The 16,197-nt window shown below is 38.4% G+C and overlaps 2 protein-coding genes and 2 long non-coding RNA genes across 7 annotated transcripts in view; 2 read left to right on the top strand and 2 right to left on the bottom strand.

The window, feature by feature from the left end:
• Nucleotides 1-330: 330 nt before the first annotated feature.
• LOC118877989 (uncharacterized) lies at nucleotides 331-1,139 on the bottom strand. 3 transcript variants are annotated; one of them, XR_010654209.2, is made up of 4 exons: nucleotides 963-1,139; nucleotides 873-902; nucleotides 791-817; nucleotides 331-733 (listed from the first exon to the last, which is right to left on the bottom strand). It is a non-coding gene; the product is annotated as an uncharacterized lncRNA (long non-coding RNA). The 3 variants fall into 3 exon arrangements; XR_011603993.1 differs by having other exon boundaries at nucleotides 331-645; nucleotides 702-733; nucleotides 791-902; nucleotides 963-1,002; XR_011603992.1 differs by having other exon boundaries at nucleotides 791-902; nucleotides 963-1,002.
• A 1,404-nt stretch (nucleotides 1,140-2,543) lies between these two features.
• Nucleotides 2,544-4,355, top strand: LOC108011282 (endoplasmic reticulum resident protein 44). The gene is made up of 2 exons (XM_017076388.4): nucleotides 2,544-3,113; nucleotides 3,541-4,355. The coding sequence occupies exons 1-2, from the start codon at nucleotides 2,554-2,556 to the stop codon at nucleotides 4,208-4,210; spliced, it is 1,230 nt and encodes a 409-aa protein (XP_016931877.4). The 5' UTR covers nucleotides 2,544-2,553; the 3' UTR covers nucleotides 4,211-4,355.
• A 1,008-nt stretch (nucleotides 4,356-5,363) lies between these two features.
• LOC118878040 (uncharacterized) lies at nucleotides 5,364-7,048 on the bottom strand. The gene is made up of 3 exons (XR_005014614.3): nucleotides 6,462-7,048; nucleotides 5,871-6,159; nucleotides 5,364-5,781 (listed from the first exon to the last, which is right to left on the bottom strand). It is a non-coding gene; the product is annotated as an uncharacterized lncRNA (long non-coding RNA).
• Nucleotides 7,049-12,403: 5,355 nt separating this feature from the next.
• Nucleotides 12,404-16,197, top strand: part of rn (rotund) — a 46,665-nt gene continuing 42,871 nt past the window's right edge. Inside the window, exons 1-2 of one of the 2 annotated variants that reach the window (XM_036819189.3) lie at nucleotides 12,404-12,974; nucleotides 13,767-14,388. In XM_036819189.3, coding sequence (XP_036675084.3) covers nucleotides 13,915-14,388 — 474 coding nt within the window. In that variant the 5' untranslated portion in view covers nucleotides 12,404-12,974; nucleotides 13,767-13,914. Of the gene's footprint in view, nucleotides 12,975-13,756; nucleotides 14,389-16,197 lie in introns of both variants that reach the window. The other variant, XM_036819188.3, reaches the window with a different exon arrangement.

Raw genomic sequence — 16,197 nt, 5'->3', positions numbered from 1 at the left:
CCGCAAGTTGACACGTCTTGTGGTCAGGCCAAAAGATAATAACACAGCACATGTGAGCCATTCGTACTGTCAAGAGTTTCCACTCCTCTTTGGGGTGGGACTCACAATATTTCCCTGGACCTTCGTTTTGCTGATTTTTCACACTTGCTTGGCCCTTCAACAGCAACAGCTGGCCCTCTGCTGTTCCCTCTTTTTTATTATTAACTTTTCCGTTCCGATTTTGGTCACGTTTGATAAGCTTCAACTAATAATTTATGAATGGACAGCTGTTGCTACTGCTCCTGCTGTTCGGCGATGGTTTTTAAATATGATTTGAATGAGTTTATAAGTTTGTTTATTTATTTAATGTGAGAGCCACATAAACGGGTCGATTTCTCCCCTGAGGGTGGTTATGCTTTAACTTCGGATTGATTGATGTCCTTCCGCAGACAATCATTAGCTCCGAGTTGTCGATTCTCTTACCCTCTTAAAACCTCCAACCTGCCACGCCCCCTTCAACTGTGAGTGGCGTTGACAGCTTGCCAAATTGTCTGCTGAAAATTCGTCTTGAACTGCAGACATCGTCCCATGACCATGACGCATCATTAGCATCCAAGTCTTCCAGTATATCATCTATTTAGCTGGCAAGGAATTTTATTGGGTGCCCTATGAGATGTTATATATGAAATGCACATCGATAGTTTATATTACTTTCACCATACTGTGTATTTAGGACCTAAGCACTTCCTATATGCTAATGTAAAATTTAAAGTAAATATTTAATTTAGAACGTTCATAAAGAATTACTTACACTCGCAATCTTTGGAATGGGAGCATTCTGAAATTTTGGACAATATGTAGGAAACAAGCTATTTGTTGGTTGATATTCTTACTTAAAGGTGAATCTATTACTAAAAGGTCACCTGGAGTTCATTTTTAATTAAGTTAATACCAATTTTAGTAGAATGTAAGTGCATACTTACAGAACGGCGGCACCCAAATAGAAGTTGCAATACTGAACATGGAAAATAAAACAAATTTACAGAAATACATGTTTTCTGAATGCAACAAACTTCACAAAAATGTGGATTATTTAGTTGGATTTAAAATAATTAGAAAATTCTTGTCAATGTGGTTTTTTAAGAAGCAAAACACTCAAAAACACCACTTTACACAAAATCAAGCCCTACAGAAATTAGTTGTTTAAATAACCAAATAGTGCAAACGAATCCATTGGGCACAGTTAATTTATTCAAGTTTGATGTATCGAATTAGTTTTTTCCGTAACTATGGTTTGGACCATTTACTTGGATATTCTCTCCTCGATGAAAATCTGCTATTTATTTATTATTTAAAAGGTAAAATTATATTTAAATAATACAAGAAAAGAAGTTAACTTCGGCAAGCCGAAGTTTGTATACCCTTGAGTTATAATTATTAAATTTAAAAATACAAAAAATGATATTCCCAATAGTATAAGATAATATGTCAAAAAACACCGAAGATATAATTTGTTTCATATAATTTTCCCACCAATTTTCCGATCGTTCCTATTGCAGCTATATGATATAGTCGTCCGATTTTAATACAACTAAATTCGAAATTCAGAACTAATTAAAAAATGTTATTTCCACGCGTAGGAGGTTTTATGTTAAAAAACACCGAAGCTATAATTTGTTTCATATAATTTTTCCAATTAATTTTTTATATGATAAAGAAGATAGAAGATAGAATTTTGTTAAATTTTGTTCCGATTATTCCTATGGGAGCTAAGATATAGTTGATCGATCCGGCTGGTTCCGACTTATATACTACCTGCAAAAGATATAAGACTTTTGGGAAAGTTTCAGCCCGATAGCTTTTAAACTGAGAGACTAGTTTGCGTACAAACGGAAGGACAGACGGACATGGCTAGATCGACTCGTCTAGTCATGCTGATCAAGAATATATATACCTTATGGGGTCGGAAACGTCTCCTTCACTGCGTTGCAAACTTCTGACTGAAATCAATATACCCTCTGTAAGGGTATAAACATTTAAAATAAAGAGGTTAAAATTATTCAAATATTATAGTGGGTACAATATGAGTTTACCAACCGGAAGAAATCATTCGTGAAAGACCAAACAAAAAAAACATAGCTAGATCAAAACTTTATACAATTTATATTTTAATTACAGTCAAGCTTACTTTTACTGAATTATTTGGCTTTATATACCTCCGAATTGACTTAAGGAGTCCCTGATAGTTTGTTGTCGTTTTGTAATTTATTTATTTATTTTCATTGCAAATTTTGTTGAAAATTAAAGCTCGAAAGCTTTGAACAACTTATTAATGATATATTGGATGTTGGTCTACCAAATTTGCCCAAGGTTCCAAAATGAGCGATGTTCATGGAACACACCAGCTTCATGATTGTAAATGTTGGTATAAAACCAGAAATGATCTAAAAAATTGGTATATTTTCATGGGGGTAGAGCGAATCCATTAAATACGCGTCTAATTTTAAAATCGATCGTATCCAATTTGGTATCAATCCTTGAAAATAACCCACAAACGTCATCAGTCGTGTGAAGATGAAGGTGGGCGGCAGTTTGAAAATCCTCACTTTGCTGGCCGTCGTAGTTCCACAACTTTCGCTCGTGACTGGAAACTCTACGGTGGTTGTAACCCAGGAAAACGTGAACGGATTTATCGATTCCAATGAGTTGGTGTTGCTCAGTTTTTATGCGGAGTGGTGCCGTTTTAGTAAGATTTTGGAACCTATTTTCGAGAAGGCGGCGGCGCAGATTCATCAGAAATTCCCCGAACCTGGCCGTGTGATCCTGGGAAAAGTAAACTGCGACAGAGAAGAAATACTGGCCGACCAGTTTGGTATAATTAAGTATCCGACGATAAAGATTGTCAGGAATGGATTGGTTGGCAATCAGGAGTACCGTGGCCAGAGATCTTTGGAGGCCTTTGTGCAGTTTGTGGAAAAGGAGCTATCGGATCCAATCAAGGAGTTCCACACAATCGACGAGCTGAAGAGTGCCGACGTGGGCCATGGTATGGTTATTGGATATTTTATTTCGAAGGACCACGTCGAATACGATACATATCGCAGGGTAGCGAGCCTAATGCGTAACGACTGTAGGTGAGTTCAGCCAACTAAATAATTACAATTTTGAAATCTGTTTTTCCATTTTCATTTGATCAGACACTTAAAAAACTTGTGCTATACATCGCTTATTCATTACCGTAAATTTTTATTTGGGAAGACAAATATAACATATTGTGCAAACTTTTTTTCAAATTTAATTTAATCGTGTTATGATTTTTTAAAGAACTTAGAAAAAAGGATCTTAAAAACTTGTATGATGGTATGTAGTTATGTAAAAATATTGTCACTACAAAAATTACAACATACCCCCAACCTTAAGGCCACTTCACTATTTTTTCCCAAACAATTTTGATTGAGTTCTGAATTTATTGATACTAATGTAAATTACAACATATCCATACATAAACAATTGATTTAAATACATATTAATTGTAATATTTTCAACACCCTTTTTTAACAGGTTCCTTGTGGGCTTCGGTGACTTGACTAAGGATCTTCGACTACCTGGAAAGAACACCCTGATCTTTCGAGGTGATCCCTCGATTCCAAATCCCAAGAACGCATACAGTGAGTACCAGGGCAACATGACCAGCTTTACAAATCTGACCGCATGGGTTGACAAGAAGTGTGTGCCGCTGGTTCGAGAAATTACATTCGATAACGCCGAAGAGCTTTCAGAGGAGGGATTACCATTTGTATTGCTGTTTTACAACAAAAACGATTTGGATCCCATCCAGCAGTTCAAGAAGGCAATTCATAGCCAGCTAGAGAATGAGACGAGGGTAAATTTCCTGACTGCTGAGGGAAAGCTCTTCAAACACCCGCTCTACCATATGGGCAAGTCCCTGGATGATCTGCCAGTAATCGCCATCGACTCTTTCATCCACATGTACCTATTTCCGCGGTTCGAGGATATTCACCAGCCCGGCGTCCTCAAAAAGTTCATAGATGATCTGTTCAACGGATCCCTCCATTTTAATTTCCACTTAGCGCTCGAGGATGACGAAAAATCTGAGTCTACGATCGATCCCGTTCAACTCCCTCCGGTTGTTCACGAATCCAAGTTTAAGGAACTTATGCCCTCGAAACACCGCTATACTCTGATCAACAGAACTAGAGACGAGTTGTAGGATCAGTTAAAAATATGTTTTCCCTCGTCTTAAAATTTTGTTCATTTATCATTTAACCTTCTTTGGTAACTTGAGCTTCAAGTAATGCTTTTTAATAAAATACAAATAAAATAGTGTTAGTAAACACACTTTTAAAAGGATATAAGATTTAAAATATGAGAGCTACTTAAATAAGAATACTTAACCCTTTTTCAGATATTAAAAAACTTGTTTAAGATATCCTGCTTTAAAAGTAAATTATGTTGTGTTCATAAATTCCTTAAAATAAACATTAATGCTATTCTAGGTAATCAAAATAGTTGATATAAACATTTTAAAAATATATAAATGGTAATTTGCCATAGAATACAAAAGCGATCCTAGGCTATGACGGTAAATATTTTCACAAGCCACTTGTCCAACATTGAATGCCCAATTTTGGACGCTGTGACAAATCGAACACCCATCAGATATGGACATCTCATCAGACAGTCCAAGAGATGACACGTGCCTTGATATCGATATTTCTTGGAAGACCGTTTCCATCCAGAAGAGGAACGTCGATTTCATTTGAATACGCCTTGCAGACTGCTCTAAGGAAGACCATATAAATACTAATAAACTCATTAGTCAAGCATATCACAAACAAATCTCACAGGTGTAGAATACCAGTACAGTGCGCAAATATGGATGATAACAGATATAACTTAAAGGTACATTTATATGATAATTAATAATTAAAGTAATTTGAAAACTGAATTTATTTAATATTTTTCTAAGCAGTTTTTTAATACGAATGAAATGATTTATTAAATCATGAAAGCCCAAGACTAAAATAAAAGGTAAATATATATAAAATTCAAAAGTAATAAAATGGACCTAAGTTCACAAATGTCTTTTTTTAGTACTAATCATAATATTTAAATGAAAAATCTTTTACAAGGTTTCGTTGTAGCCACACAGGGCTTTTAAATTAAATCAAGGTATGGGAGTATTTTACATTTCAAATATATAGGTCGGAAAAAATGCGAAACGTAAAAATACTTTCGTTTCTTGTGTTTTTATTTCTTCACTTTTATGAAAATTTCTGAACCTTGATAAATTTGTATCTCCTGCAGGTTACCTTGATTTTAATCCATTTCTTTTTTAACTTTAACAATAAATAATGATGGAACGCACAAACTTAGCATTTTATCTATTTGCTTACCACAGTAAGGTCTTGAATGGAAGTCTACTCGAAGATCTAGTTCAGAAACAGAATGTAATATCCTCGAGGGAGTGTCGCCGCACTCCTTTTCCGTGTCGTACCCCGGAGCGAACACTTTTACTCCAATATTGTCATAATTAATAATATCTTTATGGTCATATGCCAGCGGACAAACGAGCGTTACTCGAGATGAAGTATCTGCAACTGCGGCGAGTGCAGCTGCAGGTGCAACTGCCTCTAATCAGCGTCAGCAGCGCGTGCCACTCGCGTTGTCACCTGCACAATTATAGAATTTTCCATAGTCGGGCAGCGCTGGTCGCCAAAATGGCCAGGTCCCAAAATGGTGTCCCGGCAAGAGTCCGCGCGAAGTGTCCGCCATAAATAACTGCCAATAAATGTCAACGGTTTTGGCGCATTAACATAACGACTAGGCCGAATTCGTTGACAGCTGACTGCTTTTTCTTGGTGGCTTACCTGGGCAGCATCTTCCATCCATCCATCCACTGGCATCATTATTTCTCGGGCCACAATTGAAATAATCGCCTTTTAATCGCCTACGCCTCGACGGACTGACTTGGCTCCAATTACCGCTGCAATCGTTAACTCTTCAGGCTGACAGCCGAGTTGGCCAAGAGCCTCTTCAATTGCCACTGGGATCATCAGGCCGATCGACAATACTACAGTCGCGGAAGTCACGTGCGGAAGTTTTAAAACTTTCTCAGTTCCAGTGTTGGCCGATAAACATGCGAGTTCTACATTAAAGCTGGAAAAACTTCCGTTTTCAATATAGGTACTGTCTTTTTTTGGGAAATTAACCTAGATTTAAAGGTGGTTTAATTTTGTTACATTACACCGTTATTAAGAAAGAGAGATTATCAAATAAAACAGTACTCGTGCTAACAAAGTTTAAAAAAATTGCCAAATCTGTTTCAACATAAGAAGATGAAAATATGGTTACATTGCATTGTTGATAAGTTAAATAATAAAAAAGTATTTTTCTTTTAAAAGAAAAAAACTAATATCTAAAATACATTTGATTATAGTTACGTACTGATATATACATACTGAATTTTGCTATAAAACCCCTTTCTTTTCCAAATTTCTCTTTGGCTGATGAGGCAGGCAATGAAAAATTCAAATTGACCTAGCTGACGGGAGTCTCCCAGATAATCCAGGTTCAGTTTCCAATGCGCTCCTACTTAAATCCCAAATAAAACCATAAAACCCAACGAAACCCCGGCTGACAATTACAATGGCAATTTCCAGTGGTCAAGTGTGTGATATTTCAATTAAAACTTAACGGCGCAAGTCATTAAACGGCAGATACAACTTGTACAGCAATCGGAGGGAAAACAAGATGCCGCAAAAAGCGCAAATGTCGCAGCAGACGGGCAAAAATCGACAGAAACAGCAGAAATATCGGCGGCAGCGACCGTTTGAGAGAGCTCAACATATTCAAAGTTGTGCACGAGCGCGATTCCAATTTCATTTTGTGCTCGGCGACGGGGCAAAAACCATTTGGCCAGCAACAAATGGAAAAAACACAAACAAAACGTTTTTGTTTAATTAAATTAACAAAATACGCGTCGGATGAGCGGCTAAAAAACTCGGTTATTTTGCACGCAGGCCAGCACGCCAACACGTGTTGCGGAATTGGCCCAGAGAGTGTGGCCAAAAGAGAGGGACTGGCTCGAAGCCTGCTCTTAAGGCATGTTGTGTCCCGCTTCCACTGGCTGCCTGAGTGGCTCCATCTCACTCGAGACACCATTCAGTTGGTGGCCACTCGCTCGCTCGCCATGAATTTGTGGCTCATGCGCCCTGTTGTCTCGCTCTGCGGCACTCGGCCAACCCGTTCTGGCCAATCGGCAAAAAGCGGTCGAAAAACAGGCGGAGCCTCTCCGGACCCTCGATGCATCTCGGCCGGGTCGGGAGCCCTAAGCCCTGGCCAAAAGCCCAAAGCCCAAAGCCAGGCCATAAACCAACACCGAGACCCTGCCCCTGCGCCATTGCAGCTGTCTGGAGAGTCTGTCAACCATTTGGCGTCCATGACCAAGCATGACGGCTATCTGGGCCCTGTTTCTGGTACCTCTGCTTCTGCTTCTGCTTCTGACTTGGCCACTACTCTTCAGCTTGCTGGCTGGCATTTTGACATTTCGCTCCGAGGCTTCTGGAGTCGGTGGCGCCGAACTGCAGCATCTGCAGCCACATCAGTTATCTGTCCCGCTGCGGTTTGCGGCGATAAATGTGCGCCATCATGCAACTGGATGCGGACTTTGCATTGCGGTCTTGGTGCTGCAATTCGTGCAACTGTGTTCCCCAACAAAAAATTACCCAAAAATAACAAGCCTTCTGTAAAGGGTTTGTAAATAAATTTAGGTCTTTAATTAGGTTATTCCCAATGTACAACGAAGAAATATATTTGCGAGATCAAAAACCACTTTGGTTCTGCATTATAAGATAATAGTTCATTCGTTTTGGTTTCACTCTTAGATTTAAAGCTGTTAAATAATTGATAATTGAGGAAGAAATCATAAATATTAAAGTAATCAAGAAAGGATTATAACTTCAGCAAACCGAAGCTTAAACCGTATCACGCATCTAAAATCATAGGTGTATTACAGAATCTTTATATCCGAGGAATTGACACCTTTATTATACAGTCAAACAAGTTTCCGAAAAAAAATTTATTTTCTGAATTATTAAAATAACGCTATACCCCACAGAAAAGAAGAATATGATGATAAGAATATTATACCCGTTACTGTAGAGTAAAAGGATATATTAGATTCGTCGTGCCGCGCCCACTCTAGCTCCCACAATCGCCCATAACACTAAAGTCTGTCTGGCGCTCACATTTTTGAAGATTTTTTTTCAGTGTAAATTGGAATTGACTTTATTGATCCATACCTGAGAATCATACCAGTCGGATTGTTATTTTACATGTTATGCCTAACTAAGTTCCGCTAACTCCGCTAGGTTCGTGGCGCTGGTATCGGTGATGTATTCCGCGCCATAAAAGTACCCTGAAATTGTATGTTACTTGAAATTTAAATCAGAGTAACGGGTATATGAAAGACGACGCCGCCGACCTTAGCGTTCTTTCTCATTTATTGCAGCTGAATGATGTAGTCGTTCAATTAAAAAAACAATTTTATTACAACTTTGGAAGTCGTTAAAACAAGAAAGGAAGTTAACTTCGGCAAGCCGAAATTTGTATCCCCTTGCAGCTATAATTATTAAATTTAATTCGAAATACTTAAAAATACAAAAAATGATATTCCCAAGAGTATAAAATAATATGTCAAAAAACACTGAAGCTATAATTTGTTTCATATTATTTCCCCACCAATTTTCCGATCGTTCCTATGGCAGGTATATGATATAGTCGTCCGATTGTGATAAAACTAAATTCGAAATTCGGAACTATATACTACCTGCAAAAGAAAGAAGACATTTGAGAAGGTTTCAGCCCAAAAGCTTTAAAACTGAAAGACTAGTTTGTGTAAAATCGGACGGACAGACGGACATGGCTAGATCGACTCGTCTAGTGATGCTGATCAAGAATATATATACTTTATGGAAACGTCTCCTTCACTGCGTTGCAACCTTCTGACTGAAATCATTATACCCTCGGCAAGAGTATAAAAAAGAATTATCCTAGAGTAGAAATGATCAATTATGATCAATAACGACGAAGCTACTGTAAAGTAAAACTTAGTTGTCCGATCAGCCTTGTTCCGAATTTTATACGACCAAAAGCTTTAAACCCGAGAGCCTAGCTTGCATATAAACGGAAGGGCGGACAGACTAATCGACTAATTTAATGATATGTACTTTATAGGGGTTCCTTCACTGCATTGGACAATTCTAACCGAAAACTTGATTCCCTTTTCAAGGGTATACACATTCAAATTTAAATTATCATGTTAGTATTTTAAAAAATACAACAGAATTGGATTAATTTTTAAGATTTAAGACAGTGCATTTAAAAAACAAAAGTGCTCCAACGTACAACTAAATTACTCTTTAGTGAAGAAAGCATTAGTTATGTTATAAAAAAACGTATTTTAATAAAATGTATAACGGCTGCGCGCTTTTTAAAGAGAATATACATTTAGCCTTTGCTGAAACAAAAAACAATGCTTTAATAAATAAAACAAATATAATCCATATATCACTCGAACTATGAAAACTTAAGCTATTAAGGGGTTCTTTTAAATTATTTTAATTACATTTAATTGTATTCATCATACCTTATAATTTAGGAAATTTAATATAAAAGGCTTTATTTTAGGTTATCTTTATAAAAATGATTTATATGTGTACAATGTACATATATATACTAACGGATTTTACATATTTAAAACATCTCTGCCTAATAGTCCAATATATTTTAAGAACAATTAATAACTTTTAAATTTAAAACATCTCTGCCTAATAGTCCAATATATTTTAAGAACAATTAATAACTTTTACATTTTATTGTGCTTTAAGTTATACTATTCCCAAAAAAATGGCACGTAATAAATAAAAGTACCTACTCACAGCCCTAAGCCATAGCTCTCTTTTTGGGGTAATTATTATACATGGTACTTTCGGCCAGTCGATGTTTTAATATCCCTGCCGATTTTTGAAATTACAACGGCAGCGGTGGATCCAGAATTTGGCTGTTAAAAATTTGGAAAAAATACATATTACAAGTACTTTTTAACCCTAGTGGATCTGCGCATTTGGTCTTGTCTTGTGGCATGATCAAGGATATGGGATCAAAGACGTCTCATTCACAGCGTTACAAACTTCTAACCAAAATGATAGTACCCTCTGCCAGGGTTTGAAGCACCATTCTGCTCATTTGATGAATAATTCACGCAGTCCGCCGCTTTCGGTTATCTCCGCGTCATCACTCAAAATGGCTGGTGGCATGCAAATACAAAATGGCATTGATGACAGTGCAAACAAGGGCGGCGACAGTCGAAGCCGATAACAAAATTTGAGCTGCACTCATCCAAATGAAAATCAACACGAAAGGCGCATAAAATGGCAGCCAGAACAAATGGGGGCCATAAAAAATATGTGATTGCGGCGGGCGGGCAATTAGGTGAAATAATCAAATTAGCTGATAAACCGAAAGGGAAACTGCCGGACATTAAATTCACCGCCGGCTGAAAAAGCACGATCGCTAAATGAAGCAATTTCCCAGTGATTCGAGTATGGAAAAGCGGGCTACATTGTTGCCAATGGGAACAGACATGCCTGGCATGCTACCGCGGTGGTGCATTAAGTTCTGGGTCCCCAGGTGGACGGGCCAATTGCATTGATTAACTAAATAAACGGCCTTCCCAGGCAGCACTTGCATTTTAATTTCATTTATTTCGACCTTTTTCCCCGAGGAACTGCAGTTGCAGTTGTCACAGCCAAAATCTGCTGCCTTTTTCCCACCCGCCGGCGACACATGTCGTGCCCATAAAAAATGCCTTGTCAGAGGTTCGAAAAAGAAGTAAAAATTTAAAAAAATATATGTAGGGAACGGCTGGCAAAAAAAGATGCCAATCCAGGGGCGAGCAGGGAAAAAAGAAATAAACCAAGTGCTCCAATAAAAATTCCACCGCCTTCGCCCGCATGCCGACCTGCTCGCACACTCTCACCCTCTCTGTCTCGCTCGCTCTCTTTTTTTAGCCCGCATTTATTGTTTTTTTAAGAGCGCATCTCGGCTTTTTCCCAACATGCTCTTGAGCTTGGTTTACATTGCGTATGAGTGAAATTTTTTCAGAGCCGCCTCGCCACCGCGCTTGAAATGAATATGTGCGATTATTGGCCGCAAAAAGCGTGTTTCGTTTTTGCCACTGACTTTGGCAGTTTTTGCGGATTTTTAATTTGAATATTACATGTATTAAAAACTCATTACTACGCGTGGTTCGCCATCGAAGTTGGTCAATGGGCTAATGGTCGGCGGATGCGATTTTTTGTCTTTCGCGTGTGTCTTTTGCGGAAAATTATGCATTTGGGATCGGAACGAATGCATTAAATATGTATTCTTATCTTCTTTTTGGCAGGAAATTCGGCAAACGGCAGAGTATCGCAATGGGAAAACTCCACAGAGAAACGCATTTACAGATCTATTTATCTTAAATAAAATGGTTTAATTATTACATTTTCCATTTAAGAAATGTAACTCTATTTTTTTAATATTTAGTGTCGAATTTGTTAAAATATATTTATTATTTTTCTCTACTCTACTTCTACTCTTTATTAACTACTCTAAAACTAATCTATAATTTGACTAATAATAATAAAAATAATATTTTTTTTTCTTATATTAATGAAATATGGTAAAAAATTGAACAGTTTCTAAAAAAGGATTGCTAATAATCATAAAGAAATAGCTGGGACTTTCTTCAGCTGGAGTAAACCCTAATGTCTAAGATCAGGATATTAATGTGATTTTTTATTACTACCAATATTGATTCATAATCTCGCCTCCATTGACGGTCTTGAACTTTCGTTTCTGGTCATTACAACGCCCCCGTGCGTTACCATAAAGATTGAGCCATAAAAACAGGGCGCAGCATTAACCGTTGGCAACGTGCAACGTGCAACATGCAATATGCTCATTCATGCTCAAAGTCAAGAGAAAAGAAAAGCCACTCAGGCAAAAAGCCCGAAATCAAATCAGAGTTGCTCAAGAGACGCGGCGGCAAAAAGCGAGCGGCAGGAAAAACCACAAACAATTTTTTCCATCGCATCCACGTCGCAGCACCCCAAAGAGAGGGAGAGAGAGCGAGTCAGAGAGAGAGAGAGCGAACTAGTTTTTTGCGGCTGCCGTGGAGCAAAAGGAGTAAAAAGCTGTTGCGCAGGCGTCGCCGCCTGCCCCAAAGCCCTGCTCGCCACGGGTGCGAGGGAGAGCGCACCAGCGGGAGCGAGAGAGAGGGCAGGCTGCGCTGCGATTTGGCGGCGAGTGCGAGGCATTTGAATGTTTTTTTCGTGGCCGCACTCAGCATTCGAGTTCGGAATTCTTGCGAGCTGGCAGCTACTTTTTGCCGCTGCTCGCCGCCGCTTCTGCTGAGCCAAGCCAAAGCCAAGCGCTTAGCCAAATTAAACCTGGCCCAAACGGCCGGCCACTCGGCCACTGTCCACCAGTTGGCCACTTTCGCGCGCGTTCCAGCCAAGTGCACTCCGCAGTCTTTTTTGCCCGCGCGTCCCAATCCGCGAGGAATTCTGTCGCAAAGTGCAATGCATTTTCGCCATTCCGCCAGTGCAGCTGCTCCCCCAGCTCGCGGTATCGCAATTAAAAACCGAGCCGAGTGAAGTCGCAAATTGTTATCACCACACGTCGTCTCCTCGCCGTCTTAGCTGGCTAATAAAAAATAAAAAAGCGGCCAAGCCCTCGGAAAGGGTCGAAAATTGGTCAAGTGCCGATACATTCAAGCCGTAATAAACGTGTTTTTGTGCGATTCTGCATAGTTATTGTGATCACGATCAGCTGAGCGCGGTCTAAGTGAATGCAAGTGAATGAATATTGAGGAATACCCAAGTATTACCCGTGAAAATTACCGGAATATCAACGAGCCAATCTGAAGAGTAAATGTCAAATGGTTAACCCTTAAAGCAATCAGTTCAATAACTTGGGTATTAGAAGAGTCCCTATTGTTGTAATGTGTTTTCCCATATGTTTTGCTTTTATTATGTGTTCAACCTGGAAAGGCATTAGATGATTCTATCTCGAAGAAGATCGGGCTATTTACAACCTGTTATCAACATTTTAAAGGGATACAAAGAAATGTTATAAAACAGCGATAACTGCTTTATATATTTAAAGACAGGGGTATTGTTTGATACTTATTTAAAAAGTCGATGGCTCTATTTATTATTATCATTCTTGAAACTCTTTATCTACAAAAATTCAATTACATCTTTTAAAAAGGGTGACTTTTAGAAACAAAAATTGTTTTCAATCTTTGATCTATATGAGGTAGAATTGCACGTATAAATAGACCTTAAAATTCTTTCTGAAGTTCTTACTTTTTACGTAACCCATAAATAAACATTTTGTAACAAAGTAAACTAAATTTCAGCTTTCCGACGGGTATTAAAACTACAAAAGATCATTTTCAGCCTGCTTTATCTTCAGAAATATTTATGAATTTAAGTCAGTCAAAAACGAGTCATTTCTCATATCAAGTTTGTCATTGTATATTGCAAACTGCCAAATAATTTCCTTGACTAATTAGGAAGTTTGAAAAAGTTGCTTGAGATTTGTAATATATAAACTACTTGTGCTCAATATATTTTATGGATTTAGTACGTTTTCAAGTTTTAAGGACTAATTGATTGCTAGTTAACCAATTAAGTTTATTCACCAGTTGCCTCTAGCTAATTTCAGCCAAAGAGTGAAAAGAACAATCATATAAAACTGTTGAAGCACAAATTGAATGCAGAGTGAAATATATATAACGAGTGCCCCCTAAGAGGAATTTAATTAGAAAAACGCTTTCAAGAACCGCCAATCGAAGGTGCTTAAATGATTATGCATGGTACCTGGTACAAGGGACCTCAGTTGGCGCACCATCCTCACTCGAATCCGCACAACAGCTCGCACGGCCACAGTGACTACCACCAGTTCCGCTCGTACCCCTCGTTCGTTGTGACCCCCTACCACGATGGTAGCCATCTCCAGGGCCCGGCCACGCCCACTCCCTGCCCGGCCCCGCCAACGCCCTGCAACGGTCCAGTTTCAGTTCCAGTCTCGGTTCCCGTCTGCCAGACCGGCGGCCAGGGGTCGCCAGTAATAGTCGAGGGCTCCTTTGCCGCCGCCGCTGCCTCTGCCGCCGCTGCTGCCGCCGCCTCCGTCTCCGTCGGAGGATCCAGCTCCACGCCCCTGCTGCCCAGTCCGCCCATCAAGATCGAGCAGGTCTTTGGCGAGCCCTCCTCGCTGGGAACCGTCGTCGAGGATTACGCACTGGGACTTGATTGTCCCGTGGAGCATACGTTTCGGGTAAGCACACTGAGAGAAATTCGAAATTCCTCGCCAAAAAAATACACAATTACACTATAATTTTTGATCTACAGAAGTAAAAAAGTTCTCTTCACCGAGGTAGTTTTTAGGATTTTGTTATGGTGTTTTGTTTTTGTGTGGATTTTTTAACTCAATATTTTTTGAGAGATTTTATCCGAGTGGGGACCAACGAACACCATTAATCCGCTCAGGTTCTCATCAAATCAATAGAAATCCTGACCTGCTATAAGTCTAAGCGTTTACAAAGATACTCTTTATGGATTTAAGGTCAGTTTTTTCGTCCTGATCTTAAACTTCGAATGTTAATGCACTCTGATGGCTCGAACTAAATTTTGATTTACTAGAAGGACAGAAAACGGGACTAAAATATGAAATACTAAAATTTTTCGTTAATTTGTTTGAGTGCTTATTTCAAATTATTTTAAGGATGTTGAAGGGTCACCAAGGTCTGGTAACAATAATTTTGTGATAAGGAAACAACTGTATCAATAAAAAATCGTCTCAATCGCGGAAGCAACACATAGCAAGGATAGCGAAACATATTTACTATTCTGCTTGTCACTACCAAAATCGGATACAAAATAAGTTTACTTGAGAATTTATTTTGCGAGAAATTTGTTGTATTTTGGAGCTTAAATTTAATATATATATTAAATTCGCTGCTTAAAATAAAATTATTTTTAATGTTCTTCGAAATTAATAAAATATATAAGTATTATAAAAGAAGTATAAATAGTTAAAAACTACACTTTGAAAAATACTGGCCCTGTAGTTTAGAATTTTTGTGTCCCAGAAAAAGTAAATCTACTAATCTAAAGAAATAAAATTGCCATTGACTCTAAGTTTGCAAAATTAAGAGGGAATACTTTTTTGTGTGTACTTTTATTTTTAAAGAGATACTACGCTGTTCTATTATTAATACAGTTAACATAATGCTTAACCAAAACCAAACCTTTACGTAATCAGGCTCTACATTTTCTATGGTGGTTGATAAGCATAAAATTTATGACCGCTGCGCTGCTCTGTTGGTTGCCTAATTTTAGAGCAGTGTATGGATAATGTTATTATGTCAAATTGTTGGTTGGCATCCCCATTGGAGCAGCTGCTGCACTTGATTTCCCTCCTCTCCCACCACCGAAAAGTGGGCGTGCTCCAAATCAATTTCCATAAAATCATCCAATAACACTTAAAAGCCGAGCAGGGCAAAAAACCGAAATACACAAGTGGCAGGCGAGTAAAAAACACGAAAACAAACACGCCCCCAACTCAAAGAGCGCGTGAAAGAGCTCTTCGTTTTCTCTTTGGGGGAAGTAAGAGTGTGCCCCAAAAAAGAGAGCTCGTGCTTTCGAGTGTTTTTATTTGGGGAAATGCTCAAGCTCCTGCTTGGCTTTTTCTAAAGGCTTAAAGGATACTTTTTCCGAGATTGGTTCGTGCACAGGATATGCCATAATTGCCTGGCTTTCAGAGCTTTTCGCTAACTAATGGCGAAGTCAATTGGCTTCGAGTGGCTGGAGGAAAATTAAAGCAAATCAACAGGTGTCCTTTGCATGAAAGGACATGAGGGCTTGGAATATTATAAGTAGCTTTCAACCTGTGGAGTTTATTCGCTTTGAAGGGAACTAAAGTGAAATGATGAGTCAGTTTTAAGTTGCTTTAATTGTGTTTTGAATGTTTTAATATTTAAATTTATATATTGTATTTTCATTAACATATCTGATAAACCCGATATTTGAAAATGTACATATATACCACATATAAAAACTAGTTTGAATCAATATGATCCTGTTA

This window comes from Drosophila suzukii, chromosome 3 (genome assembly GCF_043229965.1).
Source record: "Drosophila suzukii chromosome 3, CBGP_Dsuzu_IsoJpt1.0, whole genome shotgun sequence".
NCBI lineage: Eukaryota > Metazoa > Arthropoda > Insecta > Diptera > Drosophilidae > Drosophila > Drosophila suzukii.
The sequence above is the reverse complement of the archived record's forward strand: the minus strand, read 5'-3'. Positions and strand labels throughout refer to the sequence as shown.

Bases quoted from the DNA above. Each gene is read 5' to 3' on its own strand.
- LOC108011282 (XM_017076388.4), top strand. From the start codon at position 2,554: ATGAAGGTGGGCGGCAGTTTGAAAATCCTCACTTTGCTGGCCGTCGTA. The intron at 3,114-3,540 runs GTGAGTTCAGCC...CTTTTTTAACAG, and splicing joins CTAATGCGTAACGACTGTAG to GTTCCTTGTGGGCTTCGGTG.